This window comes from Oncorhynchus gorbuscha, linkage group LG04 (genome assembly GCF_021184085.1).
Source record: "Oncorhynchus gorbuscha isolate QuinsamMale2020 ecotype Even-year linkage group LG04, OgorEven_v1.0, whole genome shotgun sequence".
In the NCBI taxonomy this organism is placed as follows: Eukaryota; Metazoa; Chordata; class Actinopteri; order Salmoniformes; family Salmonidae; genus Oncorhynchus; species Oncorhynchus gorbuscha.
This window is the reverse complement of record NC_060176.1, coordinates 79527485-79547900: the sequence shown is the minus strand read 5'-3', so window position 1 is coordinate 79547900 and position 20416 is coordinate 79527485. Positions and strand designations below refer to the sequence as shown.

The 20416-nt window shown below is 47.6% G+C and overlaps 1 protein-coding gene across 1 annotated transcript in view; it reads right to left on the bottom strand.

Annotated features, from left to right (window-relative positions):
• The window catches only part of mrpl1 (mitochondrial ribosomal protein L1), a 34599-nt gene extending 25549 nt beyond the window's left edge, over positions 1–9050 (bottom strand). Inside the window, exon 1 of the mRNA XM_046348180.1 lies at positions 8910–9050. Coding sequence (XP_046204136.1) covers positions 8910–8937 — 28 coding nt within the window. The 5' untranslated portion in view covers positions 8938–9050. The remainder of the gene's footprint in view (positions 1–8909) is intronic.
• Positions 9051–20416: the final 11366 nt, after the last annotated feature.

Sequence of the window (20416 nt, the reverse complement as noted above, 5' to 3'; positions counted from 1 at the left end):
GATATAGATTAATCGGACGGTTTTTATTTATCTATTTGTAATAATGACAATTACAACAATACTGAATGAACACTTATTTTTAACTTAATATAATACATCAATAAAATCTATTTAGCCTCAAATAAATAATGAAACGTGTTCAATTTGGTTTAAATAAGGAAAAAACAAAGTGTTGGAGAAGAAAGTAAAAGTGCAATATGTGCCATGTAAGAAAGCTAACGTTTCAGTTCCTTGCTCAGAACATGAGAACATATGAAAGCTGGTGGTTCCTTTTAACATGAGTCTTCAATATTCCCAGGTAAGAAGTTTTAGGTTGTAGTTATTACAGGAATTATAGGACTATTTCTCTCTATTCGATCTGTATTTCATATACCTTTGACTATTGGATGTTCTTAAGTATTAAGTATTGCCAGTGTAACAGTATAGCTTTCCAGGCAAGTCAGTTAAGAACAAATTCTTATTTTCAATGACGGCCTAGGAACAGTGGGTTAACTGCCTGTTCAGGGGCAGAACGACAGATTTGTACCTTGTCAGCTCGGGGGTTGCAACCTTCCGGTTACAAGTCCAATGTTCTAACCACTAGGCTACCCCTGCAGCTTGAATTTTTTTGTGGAAAAAGTCAAGGGGTCTGAATACATTTCCAACGGAAAAAAGTCACACTGCCCCGAGCTGGAGATATCAGGTCAGTTACCTTCCCTGGTCAGCTGGAGATATCAGGTCAGTTACCTTCCCTGGTCAGCTGGAGATATCAGGTCAGTTACCTTCCCTGGTCAGCTGGAGATATCAGGTCAGTTACCTTCCCTGGTCAGCTGGAGATATCAGGTCAGTTACCTTCCCATCAGCAGTCAGCTGGAGATGTCAGGTCAGTTACCTTCCCTGGTCAGCTGGAGATATCAGGTCAGTTACCTTCCCTGGTCTGGAGTCAGTCAGTTACCTTCCCTGGAGATATCAGGTCAGTTACCTTCCCTGGTCAGTCTGGAGATATCAGGTCAGTTACCTTTCCTGGTCAGCAGTCAGCTGGAGATGTCAGGTCAGTTACCTTCCCTGGTCAGCTGGAGATATCAGGTCAGTTACCTTCCCTGGTCAGCTGGAGATATCAGGTCAGTTACCTTCCCTGGTCAGTCAGTCAGCTGGAGATATCAGGTCAGTTACCTTCCCTGGTCAGCTGGAGATATCAGGTCAGTTACCTTCCCTGGTCAGCTGGAGATATCAGGTCAGTTACCTTCCCTGGTCAGCTGGAGATATCAGGTCAGTTACCTTCCCTGGTCAGCTGGAGATATCAGGTCAGTTACCTTCCCTCAGTCAGCTGGTTACCTTCCCTGGTCAGCAGTCAGCTGGAGATATCAGGTCAGTTACCTTCCCTGGTCAGCTGGAGATATCAGGTCAGTTACCTTCCCTGGTCAGTCAGTCAGCTGGAGATATCAGGTCAGTTACCTTCCCTGGTCAGTCAGTCAGCTGGAGATATCAGGTCAGTTACCTTCCTGGTCAGCTGGAGATATCAGGTCAGTTACCTTCCCTGGTCAGCTGGAGATATCAGGTCAGTTACCTTCCCTGGTCAGCTGGAGATATCAGCTGGAGATATCAGTTACCTTCCCCTCAGTTACCTTCTGGTCCTGGAGATATCAGGTCAGTTACCTTCCCTGGTCAGCTGGAGATATCAGGTCAGTTACCTTCCCTGGTCAGCTGGAGGTCAGTGGAGATATCAGGTCAGTTACCTTCCCTGGTCAGCTGGAGATATCAGGTCAGTTACCTTCCCTGGTCAGCAGTCAGCTGGAGATATCAGGTCAGTTACCTTCCCTGGTCAGCTGGAGATATCAGGTCAGTTACCTTCCCTGGTCAGCTGGAGATATCAGGTCAGTTACCTTCCCTGGTCAGCTGGAGATATCAGGTCAGTTACCTTCCCTGGTCAGCTGGAGATATCAGGTCAGTTACCTTCCCTGGTCTGGAGCTGGAGATATCAGGTCAGTTACCTTCCCTGGTCAGCTGGAGATATCAGGTCAGTTACCTTCCCTGGTCAGCTGGAGATATCAGGTCAGTTACCTTCCCTGGTCAGCTGGAGATATCAGGTCAGTTACCTTCCCTGGTCAGCTGGAGATATCAGGTCAGTTACCTTCCCTGGTCAGCAGTCAGCTGGAGATATCAGGTCAGTTACCTTCCCTGGTCAGCTGGAGATATCAGGTCAGTTACCTTCCCTGGTCAGCTGGAGATATCAGGTCAGTTACCTTCCCTGGTCAGCTGGAGATATCAGGTCAGTTACCTTCCCTGGTCAGCTGGAGATATCAGGTCAGTTACCTTCCCTGGTCAGCTGGAGATATCAGGTCAGTTACCTTCCCTGGTCAGCTGGAGATATCAGGTCAGTTACCTTCCCTCAGCAGTCAGCTGGAGATATCAGGTCAGTTACCTTCCCTGGTCAGCTGGAGATATCAGGTCAGTTACCTTCCCTGGTCAGCTGGAGATATCAGGTCAGTTACCTTCCCTGGTCAGCTGGAGATATCAGGTCAGTTACCTTCCCTCAGCAGTCAGCTGGAGATATCAGGTCAGTTACCTTCCCTGGTCAGCTGGAGATATCAGGTCAGTTACCTTCCCTGGTCAGCTGGAGATATCAGGTCAGTTACCTTCCCTGGTCAGCAGTCAGCTGGAGATATCAGGTCAGTTACCTTCCCTGGTCAGTCAGTCAGCTGGAGATATCAGGTCAGTTACCTTCCCTGGAGGTCAGCTGGAGATATCAGGTCAGTTACCTTCCCTGGTCAGCTGGAGATATCAGGTCAGTTACCTTCCCTGGTCAGCTGGAGTCAGTCAGTTACCTTCCCTGGTCAGCTGGAGATATCAGGTCAGTTACCTTCCCTGGTCAGTCAGTCAGCTGGAGATATCAGGTCAGTTACCTTCCCTGGTCAGCTGGAGATATCAGGTCAGTTACCTTCCCTGGTCAGCTGGAGATATCAGGTCAGTTACCTTCAGCAGTCCTGGAGATGTGGTCAGTTACCTTCCCTGGTCAGCAGTCAGCTGGAGATGTCAGGTCAGTTACCTTCCCTGGTCAGCTGGAGATATCAGGTCAGTTACCTTCCCTGGTCAGCTGGAGATATCAGGTCAGTTACCTTCCCTGGTCAGCTGGAGATATCAGGTCAGTTACCTTCCCTGGTCAGCTGGAGATATCAGGTCAGTTACCTTCCCTGGTCAGCTGGAGATATCAGGTCAGTTACCTTCCCTGGTCAGCTGGAGATATCAGGTCAGTTACCTTCCCTAGTCAGCTGGAGATATCAGGTCAGCTTGGAGATGGATCAGGTCAGTTACCTTCCCTGGTCAGCTGGAGATATCAGGTCAGTTACCTTCCCTGGTCAGCTGGAGATATCAGGTCAGTTACCTTCCCTGGTCAGTCAGCTGGAGATATCAGGTCAGTTACCTTCCCTGGTCAGCAGTCAGCTGGAGATATCAGGTCAGTTACCTTCCCTGGTCAGCTGGAGATATCAGGTCAGTTACCTTCCCTGGTCAGCTGGAGATATCAGGTCAGTTACCTTCCCTGGTCAGCAGTCAGCTGGAGATATCAGGTCAGTTACCTTCCCTGGTCAGTCAGCTGGAGATATCAGGTCAGTTACCTTCCCTGGTCAGCTGGAGATATCAGGTCAGTTACCTTCCCTGGTCAGCTGGAGATATCAGGTCAAGTTACCTTCCCTGTCAGTCAGCTGGAGATATCAGGTCAGTTACCTTCCCTGGTCAGTCAGGTCAGTTACCTTCCTGGTCAGCTGGAGATATCAGGTCAGTTACCTTCCCTGGGTCAGCTGGAGATATCAGGTCAGTTACCTTCCCTGGTCAGCTGGAGATATCAGGTCAGTTACCTTCCCTGGTCAGCTGGAGATATCAGTCAGTTAGATTCCCTGGTCAGCTGGAGATATCAGGTCAGTTACCTTCCCTGGTCAGCTGGAGATATCAGGTCAGTTACCTTCCCTGGTCAGCTGGAGATATCAGTCAGTTGGAGATGTCAGTCAGCTGGAGATATCAGGTCAGTTACCTTCCCTGGTCAGCTGGAGATATCAGGTCAGTTACCTTCCCTGGTCAGCAGTCAGCTGGAGATATCAGGTCAGTTACCTTCCCTGGTCAGCTGGAGATATCAGGTCAGTTACCTTCCCTGGTCAGATATCAGGTCAGTTACCTGGTCCTGAGATATCAGGTCAGTCCCAGTCAGCTGGAGATATCAGGTCAGTTACCTTCCCTGGTCAGCTGGAGATATCAGGTCAGTTACCTTCCCCTCAAAACAAGTCAGCTGGAGATGTCAGGTCAGTCCCAGTTAGTCAGCTGGAGATATCAGGTCAGTTACCTTCCCTAGTCAGCTGGAGATATCAGGTCAGTTACCTTCCCTGGTCAGCAGTCAGCTGGAGATGTCAGGTCAGTTACCTTCCCTGGTCAGCTGGAGATATCAGGTCAGTTACCTTCCCTGGTCAGCTGGAGATATCAGGTCAGTTACCTTCCCTGGTCAGCTGGAGATATCAGGTCAGTTACCTTCCCTGGTCAGCAGTCAGCTGGAGATGTCAGGTCAGTTACCTTCCCTGGTCAGCTGGAGATATCAGGTCAGTTACCTTCCCTGGTCAGCTGGAGATATCAGGTCAGTTACCTTCCCTGGTCAGCAGTCAGCTGGAGATGTCAGGTCAGTTACCTTCCCTGGTCAGCAGTCAGCTGGAGATGTCAGGTCAGTTACCTTCCCTGGTCAGCTGGAGATATCAGGTCAGTTACCTTCCCTGGTCATTGGAGATATCAGGTCAGTTACCTTCCTGGTTACAGGTCAGTTACCTTCCCTGGTCAGCTGGAGATATCAGGTCAGTTACCTTCCCTGGTCAGCTGGAGATATCAGGTCAGTTACCTTCCCTTCAGTTGGAGATATCAGGTCAGTTACCTTCCCTGGTCAGCTTTGAGTTCAGGTCAGTTACCTGGTCAGCTGGAGATATCAGGTCAGTTACCTTCCCTGGTCAGCTGGAGATATCAGGTGTTTACCTTCCCTGGTCAGTTACCTTCAGGTCAGATAATTTCCCTGGTCAGCTGGAGATATCAGGTCAGTTACCTTCCCTAGTCAGCTGGAGATATCAGGTCAGTTACCTTTGGTCTTCCCTGGTCAGCTGGAGATATCAGGTCAGTTACCTTCCCTGGTCAGCTGGAGATATCAGGTCAGTTACCTTCCCTAGTCAGCTGGAGATATCAGGTCAGTTACCTTCCCTGGTCAGCTGGAGATCATCAGGTCAGCTTACAGGTCAGTTACCTTCCTGGTCAGCAGTCAGCTGGAGATGTCAGGTCAGTTACCTTCCCTGGTCAGCTGGAGATATCAGGTCAGTTACCTTCCCTGGTCATTTGGAGATATCAGGTCAGTTACCTTCCCTGGTCAGCTGGAGATATCAGGTCAGTTACCTTCCCTGGTCAGCTGGAGATGGAGGTCAGTTACCTTCCCTAGTCAGCTGGAGATGTCAGGTCAGTTACCTTCCCTAGTCAGCTGGAGATATCAGGTCAGTTACCTTCCCTGGTCAGCTGGAGATATCAGGTCAGTTACCTTCCCTGGTCAGCAGTCAGCTGGAGATGTCAGGTCAGTTACCTTCCCTGGTCAGCTGGAGATATCAGGTCAGTTACCTTCCCTGGTCAGCTGGAGATATCAGGTCAGTTACCTTCCCTGGTCAGCTGGAGATATCAGGTCAGTTACCTTCCCTGGTCAGCTGGAGATGTCAGGTCAGTTACCTTCCCTGGTCAGCTGGAGATATCAGGTCAGTTACCTTCCCTGGTCAGCTGGAGATATCTGGTCAGTTACCTTCCTGGTCAGCTGGAGATATCAGGTCAGTTACCTTCCCTAGTCAGCTGGAGATATCAGGTCAGTTACCTTCCCTGGTTTTGGAGATATCAGGTCAGTTACCTTCCCTGGTCAGCTGGAGATATCAGGTCAGTTACCTTCCCTGGTCAGCAGTCAGCTGGAGATGTCAGGTCAGTTACCTTCCCTGGTCAGCAGTTGAGATATGGTCAGTTACCTTCCCTAGTCAGCTGGAGATATCAGGTCAGTTACCTTCCCTGGTCAGCTGGATATATCAGGTCAGTTACCTTCTCTGGTCAGCTGGAGATATCAGGTCAGTTACCTTCCCTAGTCGGCTGGAGATATCAGGTCAGTTACCTTCCCTGGTCAGCTGGAGATGTCAGGTCAGTTACCTTCCTGGTCAGTTGGAGATGTCAGGTCAGTTACCTAAGGTTAGTCAGCTGGAGATATCAGGTCAGTTACCTTCCCTAGTCAGCTGGAGATATCAGGTCAGTTACCTTCCCTGGTCAGCAGTCAGCTGGAGATGTCAGGTCAGTTACCTTCCCTGGTCAGCTGGAGATATCAGGTCAGTTACCTTCCCTGGTCAGCTGGAGATATCAGGTCAGTTACCTTCCCTGGTCAGCTGGAGATATCAGGTCAGTTACCTTCCCTTCAGCAGTCAGCTGGAGATCAGGTCAGTTACCTTCCCTGGTCAGCTGGAGATCTACCTTCCCTGGTCAGCTGGAGATATCAGGTCAGTTACCTTCCCTGGTCAGTCAGCTGGAGATATCAGGTCAGTTACCTTCCCTGGTCAGCAGTCAGCTGGAGATACAGGTCAGTTACCTTCCCTGGTCAGCTGGAGATATCAGGTCAGTTACCTTCCCTGGTCAGCTGGATATCAGTTACCTTCCCTGGATATCAGGTCAGTTACCTTCCCTGGTCAGCTGGAGATATCAGGTCAGTTACCTTCCCTGGTCAGCTGGAGATATCAGGTCAGTTACCTTTGGTCAGTTACCTTCCTGGAGATATCAGGTCAGTTAAGACCTTCCCTGGTCAGCTGGAGATATCAGGTCAGTTACCTTCCCTGGTCAGCTGGAGATATCAGGTCAGTTACCTTCCCTGGTCAGCTGGAGATATCAGGTCAGTTACCTTCCCTGGTCCTAGGTATTACCTTCCCTGGTCAGCTGGAGATATCAGGTCAGTTACCTTCCCTAGTCATGGAGATATCAGGTCAGTTACCTTCCCTGGTCAGCTGGAGATATCAGGTCAGTTACCTTCCCTGGTCATTGGAGATATGTCAGTTACCTTCCTAGTCAGCTGGAGATACCAGTTACCTTCCTAGTCAGCTGGAGATATCAGGTCAGTTACCTTCCCTGGTCAGCTGGAGATATCAGGTCAGTTACCTTCCCTGGTCAGCAGTCAGCTTGTCAGTTACCTTCCCTGGTCAGCTGGAGATATCAGGTCAGTTACCTTCCCTGGTCAGCTGGAGATATCAGGTCAGTTACCTTCCCTGGTCAGCTGGAGATATCAGGTCAGTTACCTTCCTGGTCAGCTGGAGATATCAGGTCAGTTACCTTCCCTAGTCAGCTGGAGATGTCAGGTCAGTTACCTTCCCTAGTCAGCTGGAGAATCAGGTCAGTTACCTTCCCTGGTCAGCTGGAGATATCAGGTCAGTTACCTTCCCTGGTCAGCAGTCAGCTGGAGATGTCAGGTCAGTTACCTTCCCTGGTCAGCTGGAGATATCTCAGTTACCTTCCCTGGTCAGCTGGAGATATCAGGTCAGTTACCTTCCCTGGTCAGCTGGAGATATCAGGTCAGTTACCTTCCCTGGTCAGCTGGAGATGTCAGGTCAGTTACCTTCCTGGTCAGCTGGAGATATCAGGTCAGTTACCTTCCCTGGTCAGCTGGAGATATCAGGTCCTACCTCCCTGGTCAGCTGGAGATATCAGGTCAGTTACCTTCCCTAGTCAGCTGGAGATATCAGGTCAGTTACCTTCCCTGGTCAGCTGGAGATATCAGGTCAGTTACCTTCCTGGTCAGCTGGAGATATCAGGTCAGTTACCTTCCCTGGTCAGCTGGAGATATCAGGTCAATTACCTTCCCTGGTCAGTCAGTCAGCTGGAGATATCAGGTCAGTTACCTTCCCTGGTCAGTCAGTCAGCTGGAGATATCAGGTCAGTTACCTTCCCTGGTCAGTCAGTCAGCTGGAGATATCAGGTCAGTTACCTTCCCTGGTCAGCTGGAGATATCAGGTCAGTTACCTTCCCTGGTCAGCAGTCAGCTGGAGATATCATGTCAGTTACCTTCCCTGGTCAGCAGTCAGCTGGAGATATCAGGTCAGTTACCTTCCCTGGTCAGCTGGAGATATCAGGTCAGTTACCTTCCCTGGTCAACCAGTCAGCTGGAGATATCAGGTCAGTTATCATCATCTTTACTTTTACTCAACTATGAACATTTAGTACCTTCTCCACCACTGGCCCTTTCAGCTGTCCAGTTAATTGTATGTTTTTCTAACCAGGCAATTAGTTAAGAACAAATTCTTATGTACAATGACGACATGCACTGGCCAAACCAGGACGACGCTGCCCGATGAGACCCCAAATCACGGCCGGTTGTGATACAGCCTTGATTGCTGATTGATTGTTTAAAGTATAGACGCATTTCACCCGACAATCTGTGAAGTTTAGCCAACTTAGAAACATGACATCAACATATCCAAAAGGTTTGCATAGTAACGTTAGGTGAAGAAGAAAAATGACAGAAACCGTATTCAAAACAAATCGTACTCGTAGATACAATGTCAGACATTGATTGTGTCATCAAGCCCACCAGCATAGACACTGCTGGGCAGGTCAGTTAACCACACTAGAAAATGAGTTGGCGCACAGTGGCACATTTATGGACGCGATTTAAGCGTAAAAAACAACACAACTGGTTAGTTAATCAATACTTAATTAATTAATACTGGCGATAGTAGCTAAGACACTAGAACTTGCTACAAATCTAACATCGCTAATTAGCTACTGGTCCGAGTCGGCAGCTAAGAACTAAAGCCGACAATGTATTGGCAAGTTTTGATATATGTCGATATTTTATTGTAATAGTTGAATTGCATGAGAACAGACCAAAAAAAACAGTTTGTGGAACTGACCTTTCACAATCCTCGTGCAGGTTGCCATATTTGGTTTCTACGGGTGTCCTTCATTCAATTCGTCTCGTTCAGAAACAACGGAAGGTAACTTTGGTTCCGAGGGGCACATATATGGCCCGTGCAATCTGGGATCTTTGGGACGTGCATACCTCCACATTGAAGTTGGAATTCAAAAGGGTTTACATTAAATTAAGGTTATGTTAGGGTTCAGGGGAAGGGACGGCCCACCACGGATTAGGGAAGCCACGTTATGATTCGGTTAGACGGTACGAACGGAAGCCATGTTTGTTGTTCTTCCTTCATCCTCTTTGTAGTTCGGGACGTGCAGGATCTCCTTCTGTATGTCTTTAACAGTATCACCATTTACATCTTCTCTACCACCCCCCGAATGCAGGTAATACAATGTTTTATATTGTAATTGTTACAGATAATTTATTTGGCCGAATGTCTCTCCTTCTGTAGCTCAGTTGGTAGAGCATGGCGCTTGTAACGCCAGGGTAGTGGGTTCGATCCCCGGGACCACCCATACGTAGAATGTATGCACACATTACTGTAAGTCGCTTTGGATAAAAGCGTCTGCTAAATGGCATATATTATATTATTATATATATTAGTATTATATATTATTATTATATATATTACATTTTGCGTCACCTCTTCCCAAGATACAAGCACACAGTTTGCTTGTTAGCTGGCTAAGGAGAGGGTGCTCTCTATCCGCTTGTCAAATTACTCAAGACCCATGTTTCAGCCTTGGGGGTGTATTTACTTTAGACACTAACCCGACAACACGTTCAGCTGTGTGTGTTCAAGTTGTCAGAACTGCTGATATGCATGTTGAATGGAGGTTTTGACAGCTCACAGCTGGAAACTAAACTTATCCTGCAAATCAGGTCCGATGCAGTTGCATAGCTGTTCTACGTTATACCCACTACTGTCAGCTAACAAATCAACAACGAGCAATTGTCACTACGTTTACAATCTACGATAGCTACTATTGCAAATGGCTAGATAAATTTATTGAAATGTACAGTAGCTAGCTAGGTTGGTTGGTTGGTTGATAAAGCATTTACAATAGTGTTAGATAGTTATCAGACATAAATAAAGTCTGCAGTTGCCAATATACTTCGAAAATATATTATCGGATGACAACCCCAGTGTTTATTTCATAACATGGGGTCTGCAGCCACTCAGCAGCCTAGGAACAAGCCCTGTTAGTTAAAGCGTTATTGATACTGTGATGCTGGTGCCACTAGGAACAACAGGACACGTGACCGGATGCTGGCGCCACTACCATGTCAGCTGGGGATTTCACCGCAACAGGACACGTGACCGGATGCTGGCGCCACTATCACCGCAACAGGACACGTGACCGGATGCTGGCGCCACTATCACCGCAACAGGACACATGACCGGATGCTGGCGCCACTATCACCGCAACAGGACACGTGACCGTCTTGTGTTTAAACAGAAAAACCGCCTATGTAACTCCTAAGCACGATCCAAACTTCTTCTAGCCACCCATGAGTGAGGAACCTACATGCCAAGTATAGACCATATATTGTGTTCCCTGCACGTTGTTGAAAAGAGCAGAAGCTCAGTTCAGATTACAGTCCTACCTACCTCCAGGTTATGGAACATTTCCTTAATAAGGAGAAAGCCCCCAAATCTATGTAAAAAAAAAAAATACAGTAAATAGTATTGTAACGACCCTGCGTTTATAATCGTGGATATCGACTCTGCCGGTAGAGCATGCTTTTGGGACATAGTCGATAGCGCGCTGGACTTCGGGCTAGAAGGTCGAGGGTTCGAGACCTGCTCCCTGCCTGTTTCATTACATTGTCTATTACCGTTTTTACTATAGCAATACTACAGTATTTATACTATAATAATCCTTACTACAGTATACTACATTCATGTCCGCAAAAATACTACAGTGAACTGAATACTATAGTATACTACAGTCATCACGGTTGTGTTTTTGCAACAACACTACTGTGAATTCTATAGTATATCAATAGTAATACTACCGTATTTATACTAAAATAATTGTTACTATAGTATACTACAGTTATGCCCACATCACTCCAGTAAATACTATAGTATATCAATAGTAATATTACTTATTTAGAGCATTTTTATTCATATGGTAAAACTCTACTTTGTTTTTGTTGGGTTATTTGTTCCCAGAACTCCCACTGCATTGAATCATGTTTTATAAAATCAACTTTGAATGACATTCAGGCGTCCAAATGAGTCAGTCTCATAACTGAACCTAATTTTATCTCAGTATGAGCAGAGCACATACTTTCTTTCATCTACCTTGATGGAAATAAAGTGCCTTGCGTGTTTATTTTACCTTTATTTAACTAGGGAAGTCAGTTAAGAGTTCATTCTTATTTATTTATTTAACTAGGCAAGTCAGTTAAGAACTCATTTTCAATGACGGCCTAGGAACAGTGGGTTAACTGCCTGTTCAGGGGCAGAACGACAGATTTGTACCATGTCAGCTCGGGGATTTGAACTTGCAACCTTCCGGTTACTAGTCCAACGCTTTAACCACTAGGCTACCCTGCCTCCCTCCTCTAACCACTAGCCTACCTGCCTCCCTCCTCTAACCGCTAGGCTACCTGCCTCCCTCCTCTAACCGCTAGGCTACCTGCCTCCCTCCTCTAACCGCTAGGCTACCTGCCTCCCTCCTCTAACCGCTAGGCAACCTGCCTCCCTCCTCTAACCGCTAGGCAACCTGCCTCCCTCCTCTAACCGCTAGGGAACCTGCCTCCCTCCTCTAACCGCTAGGCAACCTGCCTCCCCTCCTCTAACCGCTAGGCAACCTGCCTCCCTCCTCTAACCGCTAGGAACCTGCCTCCCTCCTCTAACCGCTAGGCTACCTGCCTCCCTCCTCTAACCGCTAGGCTACCTGCCTCCCTCCTCTAACCGCTAGGCTACCTGCCTCCCTCCTCTAACCGCTAGGCTACCTGCCTCCCTCCTCTAACCACTAGGCTACCTGCCTCCCTCCTCTAATGCTAGGCTACCTGCCTCCCTCCTCTAACCGCTAGGCTACCTGCCTCCCTCCTCTAACCGCTAGGAACCTGCCTCCTCCTCTAACCGCTAGGCTACCTGCCTCCCTCCTCTAACCGCTAGGCAACCTGCCTCCCTCCTCTAACCACTAGGCAACCTGCCTCCCTCCTCTAACCACTAGGCTATGCTAACGGGCATGCCTGCTCTGCTCGGAGAGGATGGCGGAGGTTGCAAGATTACCACTAACCCTATGGATTCTCCTCATAAGGTTAGTGGTAGGCTAGAGGGACTGTCCTCATAGGGTTAGTGGTAGGCTATAGGGACTGTCCTCATAGGGTTAGTGGTAGGCTATAGGGACTGTCCTCATAGGGTTAGTTGTAGGTTATAGGGACTGTCCTCATAGGGTTAGTGGTAGGCTATAGGGACTGTCCTCATAGGGTTAGTGGTAGACTATAGGGACTGTCCTTGTAGGGTTAGTGGTAGGCTATAGGGACTGTCCTTGTAGGGTTAGTGGTAGGCTATAGGGACTGTCCTTGTAGGGTTAGTGGTAGGCTATAGGGACTGTCCTTGTAGGGTTAGTGGTAGGCTATAGGGACTGTCCTTGTCGGGTTAGTGGTAGGCAACAGGGACTGTCCTCATAGGGTTAGTGGTAGACTATAGGGACTGTCCTCATAGGGTTAGTGGTAGGCTATAGGGACTGCCCTCATAGGGTTAGTGGTAGGCTATAGGGACTGTCCTCAGGGTTAGTGGTAGACTATAGGGACTGTCCTCATAGGGTTAGTGGTAGGCTATAGGGACTGTCCTCATAGGGTTAGTGGTAGACTATAGGGACTGTCCTCATAGGGTTCGTGGTAGACTATAGGGACTGTCCTCATAGCGTTAGTGGTAGACTATAGGGACTGTCCTCATAGGGTTAGTGGTAGACTATAGGGACTGTCCTCATAGGGTTAGTGGTAGACTATAGGGACTGCCCTCATAGGGTTAGTGGTAGACAATAGGGACTGTCCTCATAGGGTTAGTGGTAGACTATAGGGACTGTCCTCATAGGGTTAGTGGTAGACTATAGGGACTGCCCTCATAGGGTTAGTGGTAGACAATAGGGACTGTCCTCATAGAGTTAGTGGTAGGCTATAGGGACTGTCCTCATAGGGTTAGATGTAGACTATAGGGACTGCCCTCATAGGGTTAGTGGTAGACAATAGGGACTGTCCTCATAGAGTTAGTGGTAGGCTATAGGGACTGTCCTCATAGGGTTAGATGTAGACTATAGGGACTGTCCTCATAGGGTTAGTGGTAGGCTATAGGGACTGTCCTCATAGGGTTAGTGGTAGGCTATAGGGACTGTCCTCATAGGGTTAGTGGTAGGCTATAGGGACTGCCCTCATAGGGTTAGTGGTAGGCTATAGGGACTGCCCTCATAGAGTTAGTGGTAGGCTATAGGGACTGTCCTCATAGGGTTAGATGTAGACTATAGGGACTGTCCTCATAGGGTTAGTGGTAGACTATAGGGACTGCCCTCATAGGGTTAGTGGTAGGCTATAGGGACTGCCCTATGAGGACAGCCTCATGACTTACAGATACACATACGACTTCAAGGTAAAGCTGACTGGTTCCTGTCGCTCTCTCTATTTCTCTCCCTTCTCTCTCTCCTTTTATTGAGATCCTTATTATTCTCTGTTTGGTTAGGTCAGGGTGTGAAATTCTATGTTTTTTATTTCTTTGTTTTTGGCCGAGTGTGGTTCCCAATCAGAGGCAGCTGTCTATCGTTGTCTCTGATTGGGAATCGGATACCGTCCTTCTTACTTAGGCAGCCTGTTTTCCACCTGAGTTTGTGGGATCTTGTTTTCTGTTTAGTTGCTGTTGCCTGACAGGACTGTGCTCTTTTGTTTTTTTTGTCTTTGTTATTTTGTTTGGTGTCGTCAATAAAGTTACGATGTACGCCTACCACGCTGTGCCTTGGTCTCCTTCTACAATAGAAAGCCGTTACACTCCTCTCTCGCGCTCCCTCTTTCTGTACTCCTTCTCTCTTCTCTCTCTCTCCTTCCATCTCTCTCCCTCCTCTCTGTCCATCAGTTTTTCTCCCTCCTTCTGTCCATCTCTCTGCCTCTCTCTCTCTCTCTCTCTCTCTCTCTCTCTCTCTCTCTCTCTCTCTCTCTCTCTCCCCCCATCACCCCATACTGTAGAGCAAAGTGTCAACATTACAGAGCATCCATGATGCTAAAATATATTTTAGAATATTTGAACGTATAGCAATGCTGACAAGATCTTTCTCCGTTCTTTATTTCTTCCTCGCTGTGCAGGGCGTAATCGATTACATCTTCTTCTCCAAGACTCACATGTCTGTAGCCGGGTTGCTCGGTCCCCTGGAGTCTCGGTGGTTAACGGACAACAACATCACTGGCTGTCCCCACCCCCACATCCCCTCTGACCACTTCCCTCTGCTCGCCCAGCTGGATCTCCACCCGCCCCTCACCACCTCCTCCTCCTCCTCCTCCCTCAACGGCCTGCACCTGCCTGTCCACAGGTAGTGGTTGTCACGACCACTCACCCTCTGACCCCTTTGAACACCTAATGCCCCGCCTCCTCTGCCCCAAAAAAAGGACTTTGTACATTTTCTTATCGTGTCCCTAATCTCAGACCATCCAAGGAACTCCGACACAGACAACCCATTCCCCAAAGGAGTGAAGTATTCTCCCCGTACTGCTCCTTTTTTTACCTCCATTTTGCACACAGATTGTATTTCTGTTAGTTTTGCTTGTTGTTTTTCTGTCCATTTGAACGGCTTGATACCAAATCATGTTTTGTGTTGTTTCCTGGTCATATGCTACTGCTGCTGCCCATCTCCTTGGAAAGTCCAAGTGTCCGTCAGAAATAGCACCCTATTCCCTATATAGTGCACTACTTTTGACCAGGACCCAATGCGATATAGGAAATAGGTTTCCATTTTGGAGGAAGCCCCAAGTTCAGGTCATCCTGGGCTGATGTCTGACCACCTGATGTGTTTTTGCCTTGACCCGGTCTGGGTGGGCACGGTCTGGGTGGGCCCTGTCTGGGTGGGCCCGGTCTGGGTGGGCCCTGTCTGGTTGGGCCCTGTCTGGTTGGGCCCTGTCTGGTTGGGCCCTGTCTGGTTGGGCCCTGTCTGGGTGGGCCCTGTCTGGTTGGGCCCTGTCTGGTTGGGCCCTGTCTGGTTGGGCCCTGTCTGGGTGGGCCCTGTCTGGGTGGGCACGGTCTGGTTGGGCCCTGTCTGAATGGGCACGGTCTGGGTTGGCCCGGTCTGAGTGGGCCCTGTCTGGGTGGGCCCTGTCTGGGTGGCCTAGCTGAGAGTTAGAAAAGCTTTTTGCCATAATCTAATAACAGTACGATGACAGCCGCCGTCTGGGTTTCTCTCTGGTTGAGAAATCCACTCCTCAAGACAAGTTATGACATCCAGAGTTCTACTGAATTGCGTTTGATGATCATGTTAAAGTTGCCATCATTTCATCATACACCCAAACAGGACTTCTTCTTCCTTCTCCAAAATGACGGTGGTGATTGGGACTTTTTACTACTGCTCTATTTTGGAGTTAAGTACGGTAAGATGAGTTTCTTTTTTTTGCAAAATGTGACATGTTGTCATCTCTTATCATGTGTCTATGGAAGCCTATAAGAGTCAATCAGTGAACAGGATCCCAGCATTACTATTGTATCTCAAACACAGCTTCAGTATTAACATAATTTGCTCTCAGCTTCTCATTTTGCTATGTAAGTTGACACTATGCATTGATTTTTCCCTCGTGTGTGTGTGTCGTGTGTGTGTGTGTGTGTGTGTGTGTGTGTGTGTGTGTGTGTGTGTGTGTGTGTGTGTGTGTGTGTGTGTGTGTGTGTGTGTGTGTGTGTGTGTGTGTGTGTGTGTGTGTGTGTGTGTGTGTGTGTATGCTCCTGACCCAATGAAAATGATCTGATTTAAAAAATAAATAATAATAAAAATAATTTATTGCACTTTATTGAGGTAGGATCCAGGGCTACCTCTTCTGTTCATCAGTTAGCCCCTTATTGAGGTATTGAGATAGGATCCAGGCCTACCTCTTCTGTTCATCAGTTAGCCCCTTATTGAGGTAGGATCCAGGGCTACCTCTTCTGTTCATCAGTTAGCCCCTTACTGAGGTAGGATCCAGGGCTACCTCTTCTGTTCATCAGTTAACCCCCTATTGAGGTAGGATCCAGGCCTGCCTCTTCTGTCACCTAGACTAGAGTTCCTTTTTGAGTGAAGACCAAATAAAAACCTGTTGCTTTGTGAAAACTTTCAAATCCCTGGGTCCGATACAATGACTTGGATCACGTCGAACGGGGGAGTCCGAATTTACTGACACCCTTGACAAAGATGAGAAATAATGACTGTGTAAAATCAACAATTCAAATACTGAGCTATATTGTACGCTCAACAAAATGGGTAATTATGTTATTTTATACGAATACAATTGCCCAGAGAAAGATTTTGTCTAACAATATGTTTTTTTCTCAAAAAGGTAGGGGGTCAAAAGTTTAGTATTTGGTCCCATATTCCTAGCATGCAATGACTACATCAAGCCTGTGACTCTATAAACTTGTTGGATGTATTGTAAATAAGAAGATATGCTAATCTCTCATTAGGGCCTACCAGGGAGGTTAGCATGTAATATCATACCCCCAAGATATGGTAACCTCTAATTAGGGCCTACCAGGGAGGTTAGCATGTAATATCATACCCCCAAGACATGCTAACCTCTCATTAGGGCCTACCAGGGAGGTTAGCATGTAATATCATACCCCCAAGATATGCTAACCTCTCATTAGGGCCTACCAGGGAGGTTAGCATGTAATATCATACCCCCAAGATATGCTAACCTCTCATTAGGGCCTACCAGGGAGGTTAGCATGTAATATCATACCCCCAAGATATGCTAACCTCTCATTAGGGCCTACCAGGGAGGTTAGCATGTAATATCATACCCCCAAGACATGCTAACCTCTCACCATTACCAATAACAGAGGAGGTTAGCATGTAATATCATACCCCAAAACATGCTAACCTCTCACCATTACCAATAACAGGGGAGGTTAGCATGTAATACCCCCAAAACATGCTAACCATACCCTCAAGACATGCTAACCTCTCACCATTACCAATAACAGGGGAGGTTAGCATGTAATATCATACCCCCAAAACATGCTAACCTCTCACCATTACCAATAACAGGGGAGGTTAGCATGTAATATCATACCCCCAAGACATGCTAACCTCTCACCATTACCAATAACAGGGAGTACCTGTATTTCTCGAAAACCTGGGAATTTTGAGAAAATTAACAGAATTTTGCAAACCTAACCACCATACCCATAAATACAGAAAATGTCTTCATTCAAACCCCTCAAGGAACAAACACTAAGTTTATATGACTTCAAAGTTACAGAAATTCCCAGGTATTGCCCTAATGTGGATACACTAATACCATGGCAACACTGTAGTGTGTGCGTGTGCGTGTGCGTGTGCGTGTGTTGTGTGTGTGTGTGTGTGTGTGTGTGTGTGTGTGTGTGTGTGTGTGTGTGTGTGTGTGTGTGTGTGTGTGTGTGTGTGTGTGTGTGTGTGTGTGTGTGTGTGTGTGTGTGTGTGTGTGTGTGTGTGTGTGTGTGTGTGTGTGGTGTCTGAATCTGTTGTCAACATAACATGCCTTGGCAACGTTGGCTTTGCTTTTTTTATTTGCCCATGAATCAAACTGACACGCTATGCCTCCGATTTTCAATGACTTCTGTGAAACCAGAGAGAGAACTACATTTGTAGCAGTTCTATATCAAAGCCACATAGGATCATCTTTGGTGACTGTCTGACCACTATAACTGGTGATGGGGGGGGGGGGGGTATAATATGTTCCTCGTCCCGTGTATGATCATGCTGTCTTGCAAGTTCCTACACTACATGAGTATGTGGACACCTGCTCGTCGAACATCTCATTCCAAAATCATGGGCATTAATATGGAGTTGGTCCCCCCCTTTTGCTGCTATAACAGCCTCCACTCTTCTGGGAAGGCTTTCCACTAGATGATGGAACATTGCTGCTATAAGAGCCTCTACTCTTCTGGGAAGGCTTTCCACTAGATGATGGAACATTGCTGCTATAACAGCCTCCACTCTTCTGGGAAGGCTTTCCACTAGATGATGGAAAATTGCTGCTATAACAGCCTCTACTCTTCTGGGAAGACTTTCCACTAGATGTTGGAACATTGCTGAGGAGACTTGTTTCCATTCAGCCACAAGAGCATTAGTGAGGTCGGGCGCTGATGTTGAGCGATTAGGTCTGTCTCGTAGTCGGCGTTTCAATTAATCCTAAAGGTGTTCGATGGGGTTGAGGTCAAGGCTCTGTGCAGGCCATCCACACTGATCTCGACAAACCATTTCTGTATGGACCTTGCTTTGTGCACGGGGGCATTGTCATGCTGTAACAGGAAAGGGCCTTCCCCAAACTGTTGCAACAAAGTTGGAAGCACAGAATCATCTGGAATGTCATTGTATGATGTAGCGTTAAGATTTCTCTTCACTGGAACTAAGGGGCCTAAACCAGACTGTTATTCCTCATCCACCAAACCTTACAGTTGGAACTATGCATTGGGGCAGGTAGCGTTCTCCTGGCATCCGCCAAACCCAGATTTGTCCGTCAGACTGCCAGATGGTGAAGCGTGATTCATCACTCCAGATTCCAGAAGCGGTGATCTTTACACCCCTCCAACCGACGCTTGGCATTGTGCATGGTGATCTTAGGCTTGTGTTCGGCTGCTCGGCCATGGAAACACATTTCATGAAGCTCCCGACAAACAGTTCTTGTGCTGACGTTGCTTCCAGAGCCAGTTTGTAACTCGGTAGTGAGTGTTGCAACCGAGGACAGACGATTTTTACACGCTTCAGCATGCGGCGGTCCCGTTCTGTGAGCTTGTGTGACCTACCACTTCAGCCATTGTTACTCCTAGACGTTTCTACTTCACAATAAAAGCACTTACAGTTGGCCGTTGCAGCTCTAACAGGGCAGAAACTTGCTCAACTGACTTGTTGGAAAGTTGGCATCCTATGATGGTGCCACGAGGAAAGTCACTGAGCTCTTCAGTAAGGCCATCTACTGTTAATTTTTGTCTATGGAGATTGCATGGCGGTGTGTTTGATTTTATATACCTGTCAGCAACGGGTGTGACTGAACTATGCGAATCCTCTCATTTTAAGATGTGTCCACATACTTTTGTATATATGTTATCTCTAGTTTGTACAGGATCATGGTCCAAACTAACCAAGACAGTCATGAAGAGGAGCACGACAAAACCTTTTCCCCCTCAGGAGACTGAAAAGATTTGGCATGGGTCCCCAGATCCTCAAGAAGTTCTACAGCTGCACCATCGAGAGCATCCTGACTGGTTGCATCACCTCCTGGTATGGCAACTGCTCGGTCACCGGACCATTGACATTGACACCCCATTTATTTTGTACACTGCTGCTACTTGCTTGTTTATTATCTATGCATAGTCACTTCACCCCGACCCACATGTACAAATTACCTCAACTAACCTGTACCCCTGCACACTGACTCGGTACCGGTACCCCCTGTATATAGCCCCCACACTGACCCGGTACCCCCTGTATATAGCCTCCTGATTGACTCGGTACCGGTACCCCCTGTATATAGCCTCCACACTGACTCGGTACCGGTACTCCCTGTATATAGCCTCCACACTGGCTCGGTACCGGTACCCCCTGTATATAGCCTCCACACTGACTCGGTATCGGTAACCCCTGTATATAGCCTCCACACTGACTCTGTACCGGTACCCCCTGTATATAGCCTTCACACTGACTCGGTACCGGTACCACCTGTATATAGCCTCCAGATTGACTCGGTACCGGTACCCCCTGTATATAGCCTCCACACTGACTCGGTACCGGTACCCCATGTATATAGCCTCCACACTGACTCGGTACCGGTACCCCCTGTATATAGCCTCCACACTGGCCCGGTACCCCCTGTATATAGCCTCCACACTGACCCGGTACCCCCTGTATATAACCTCCACACTGACTTGGTACCGGTACCCCATGTATATAGCCTCCACATTGACTCTGTTCCGGTACCTCCTGTATATAGCCTCCACACTGGCCCGGTACCGGTACCCCATGTATATAGCCTCCACACTGACTCGTTACCGGTATCCCCTGTATATAGCCTCCACATTGACTCTGTACCGGTACCCCCTGTATATAGCCCCATACTGACCCGGTACCCCCTGTATATAGCGTCCAGATTGACTCGGTACAGGTACCTCTTTTATATAGCCTCCACATTGACTCTGTACCGGTACCCCCTGTATATAGTCTCCACACCAATTGAGTTGATTATTTATTTACTAACAAGATAAATGATAATATAAGATACACATACACACAGTCTAGGCTATTGATTAGAACTTACTACGATGAAACCGGTCCCTAGCGG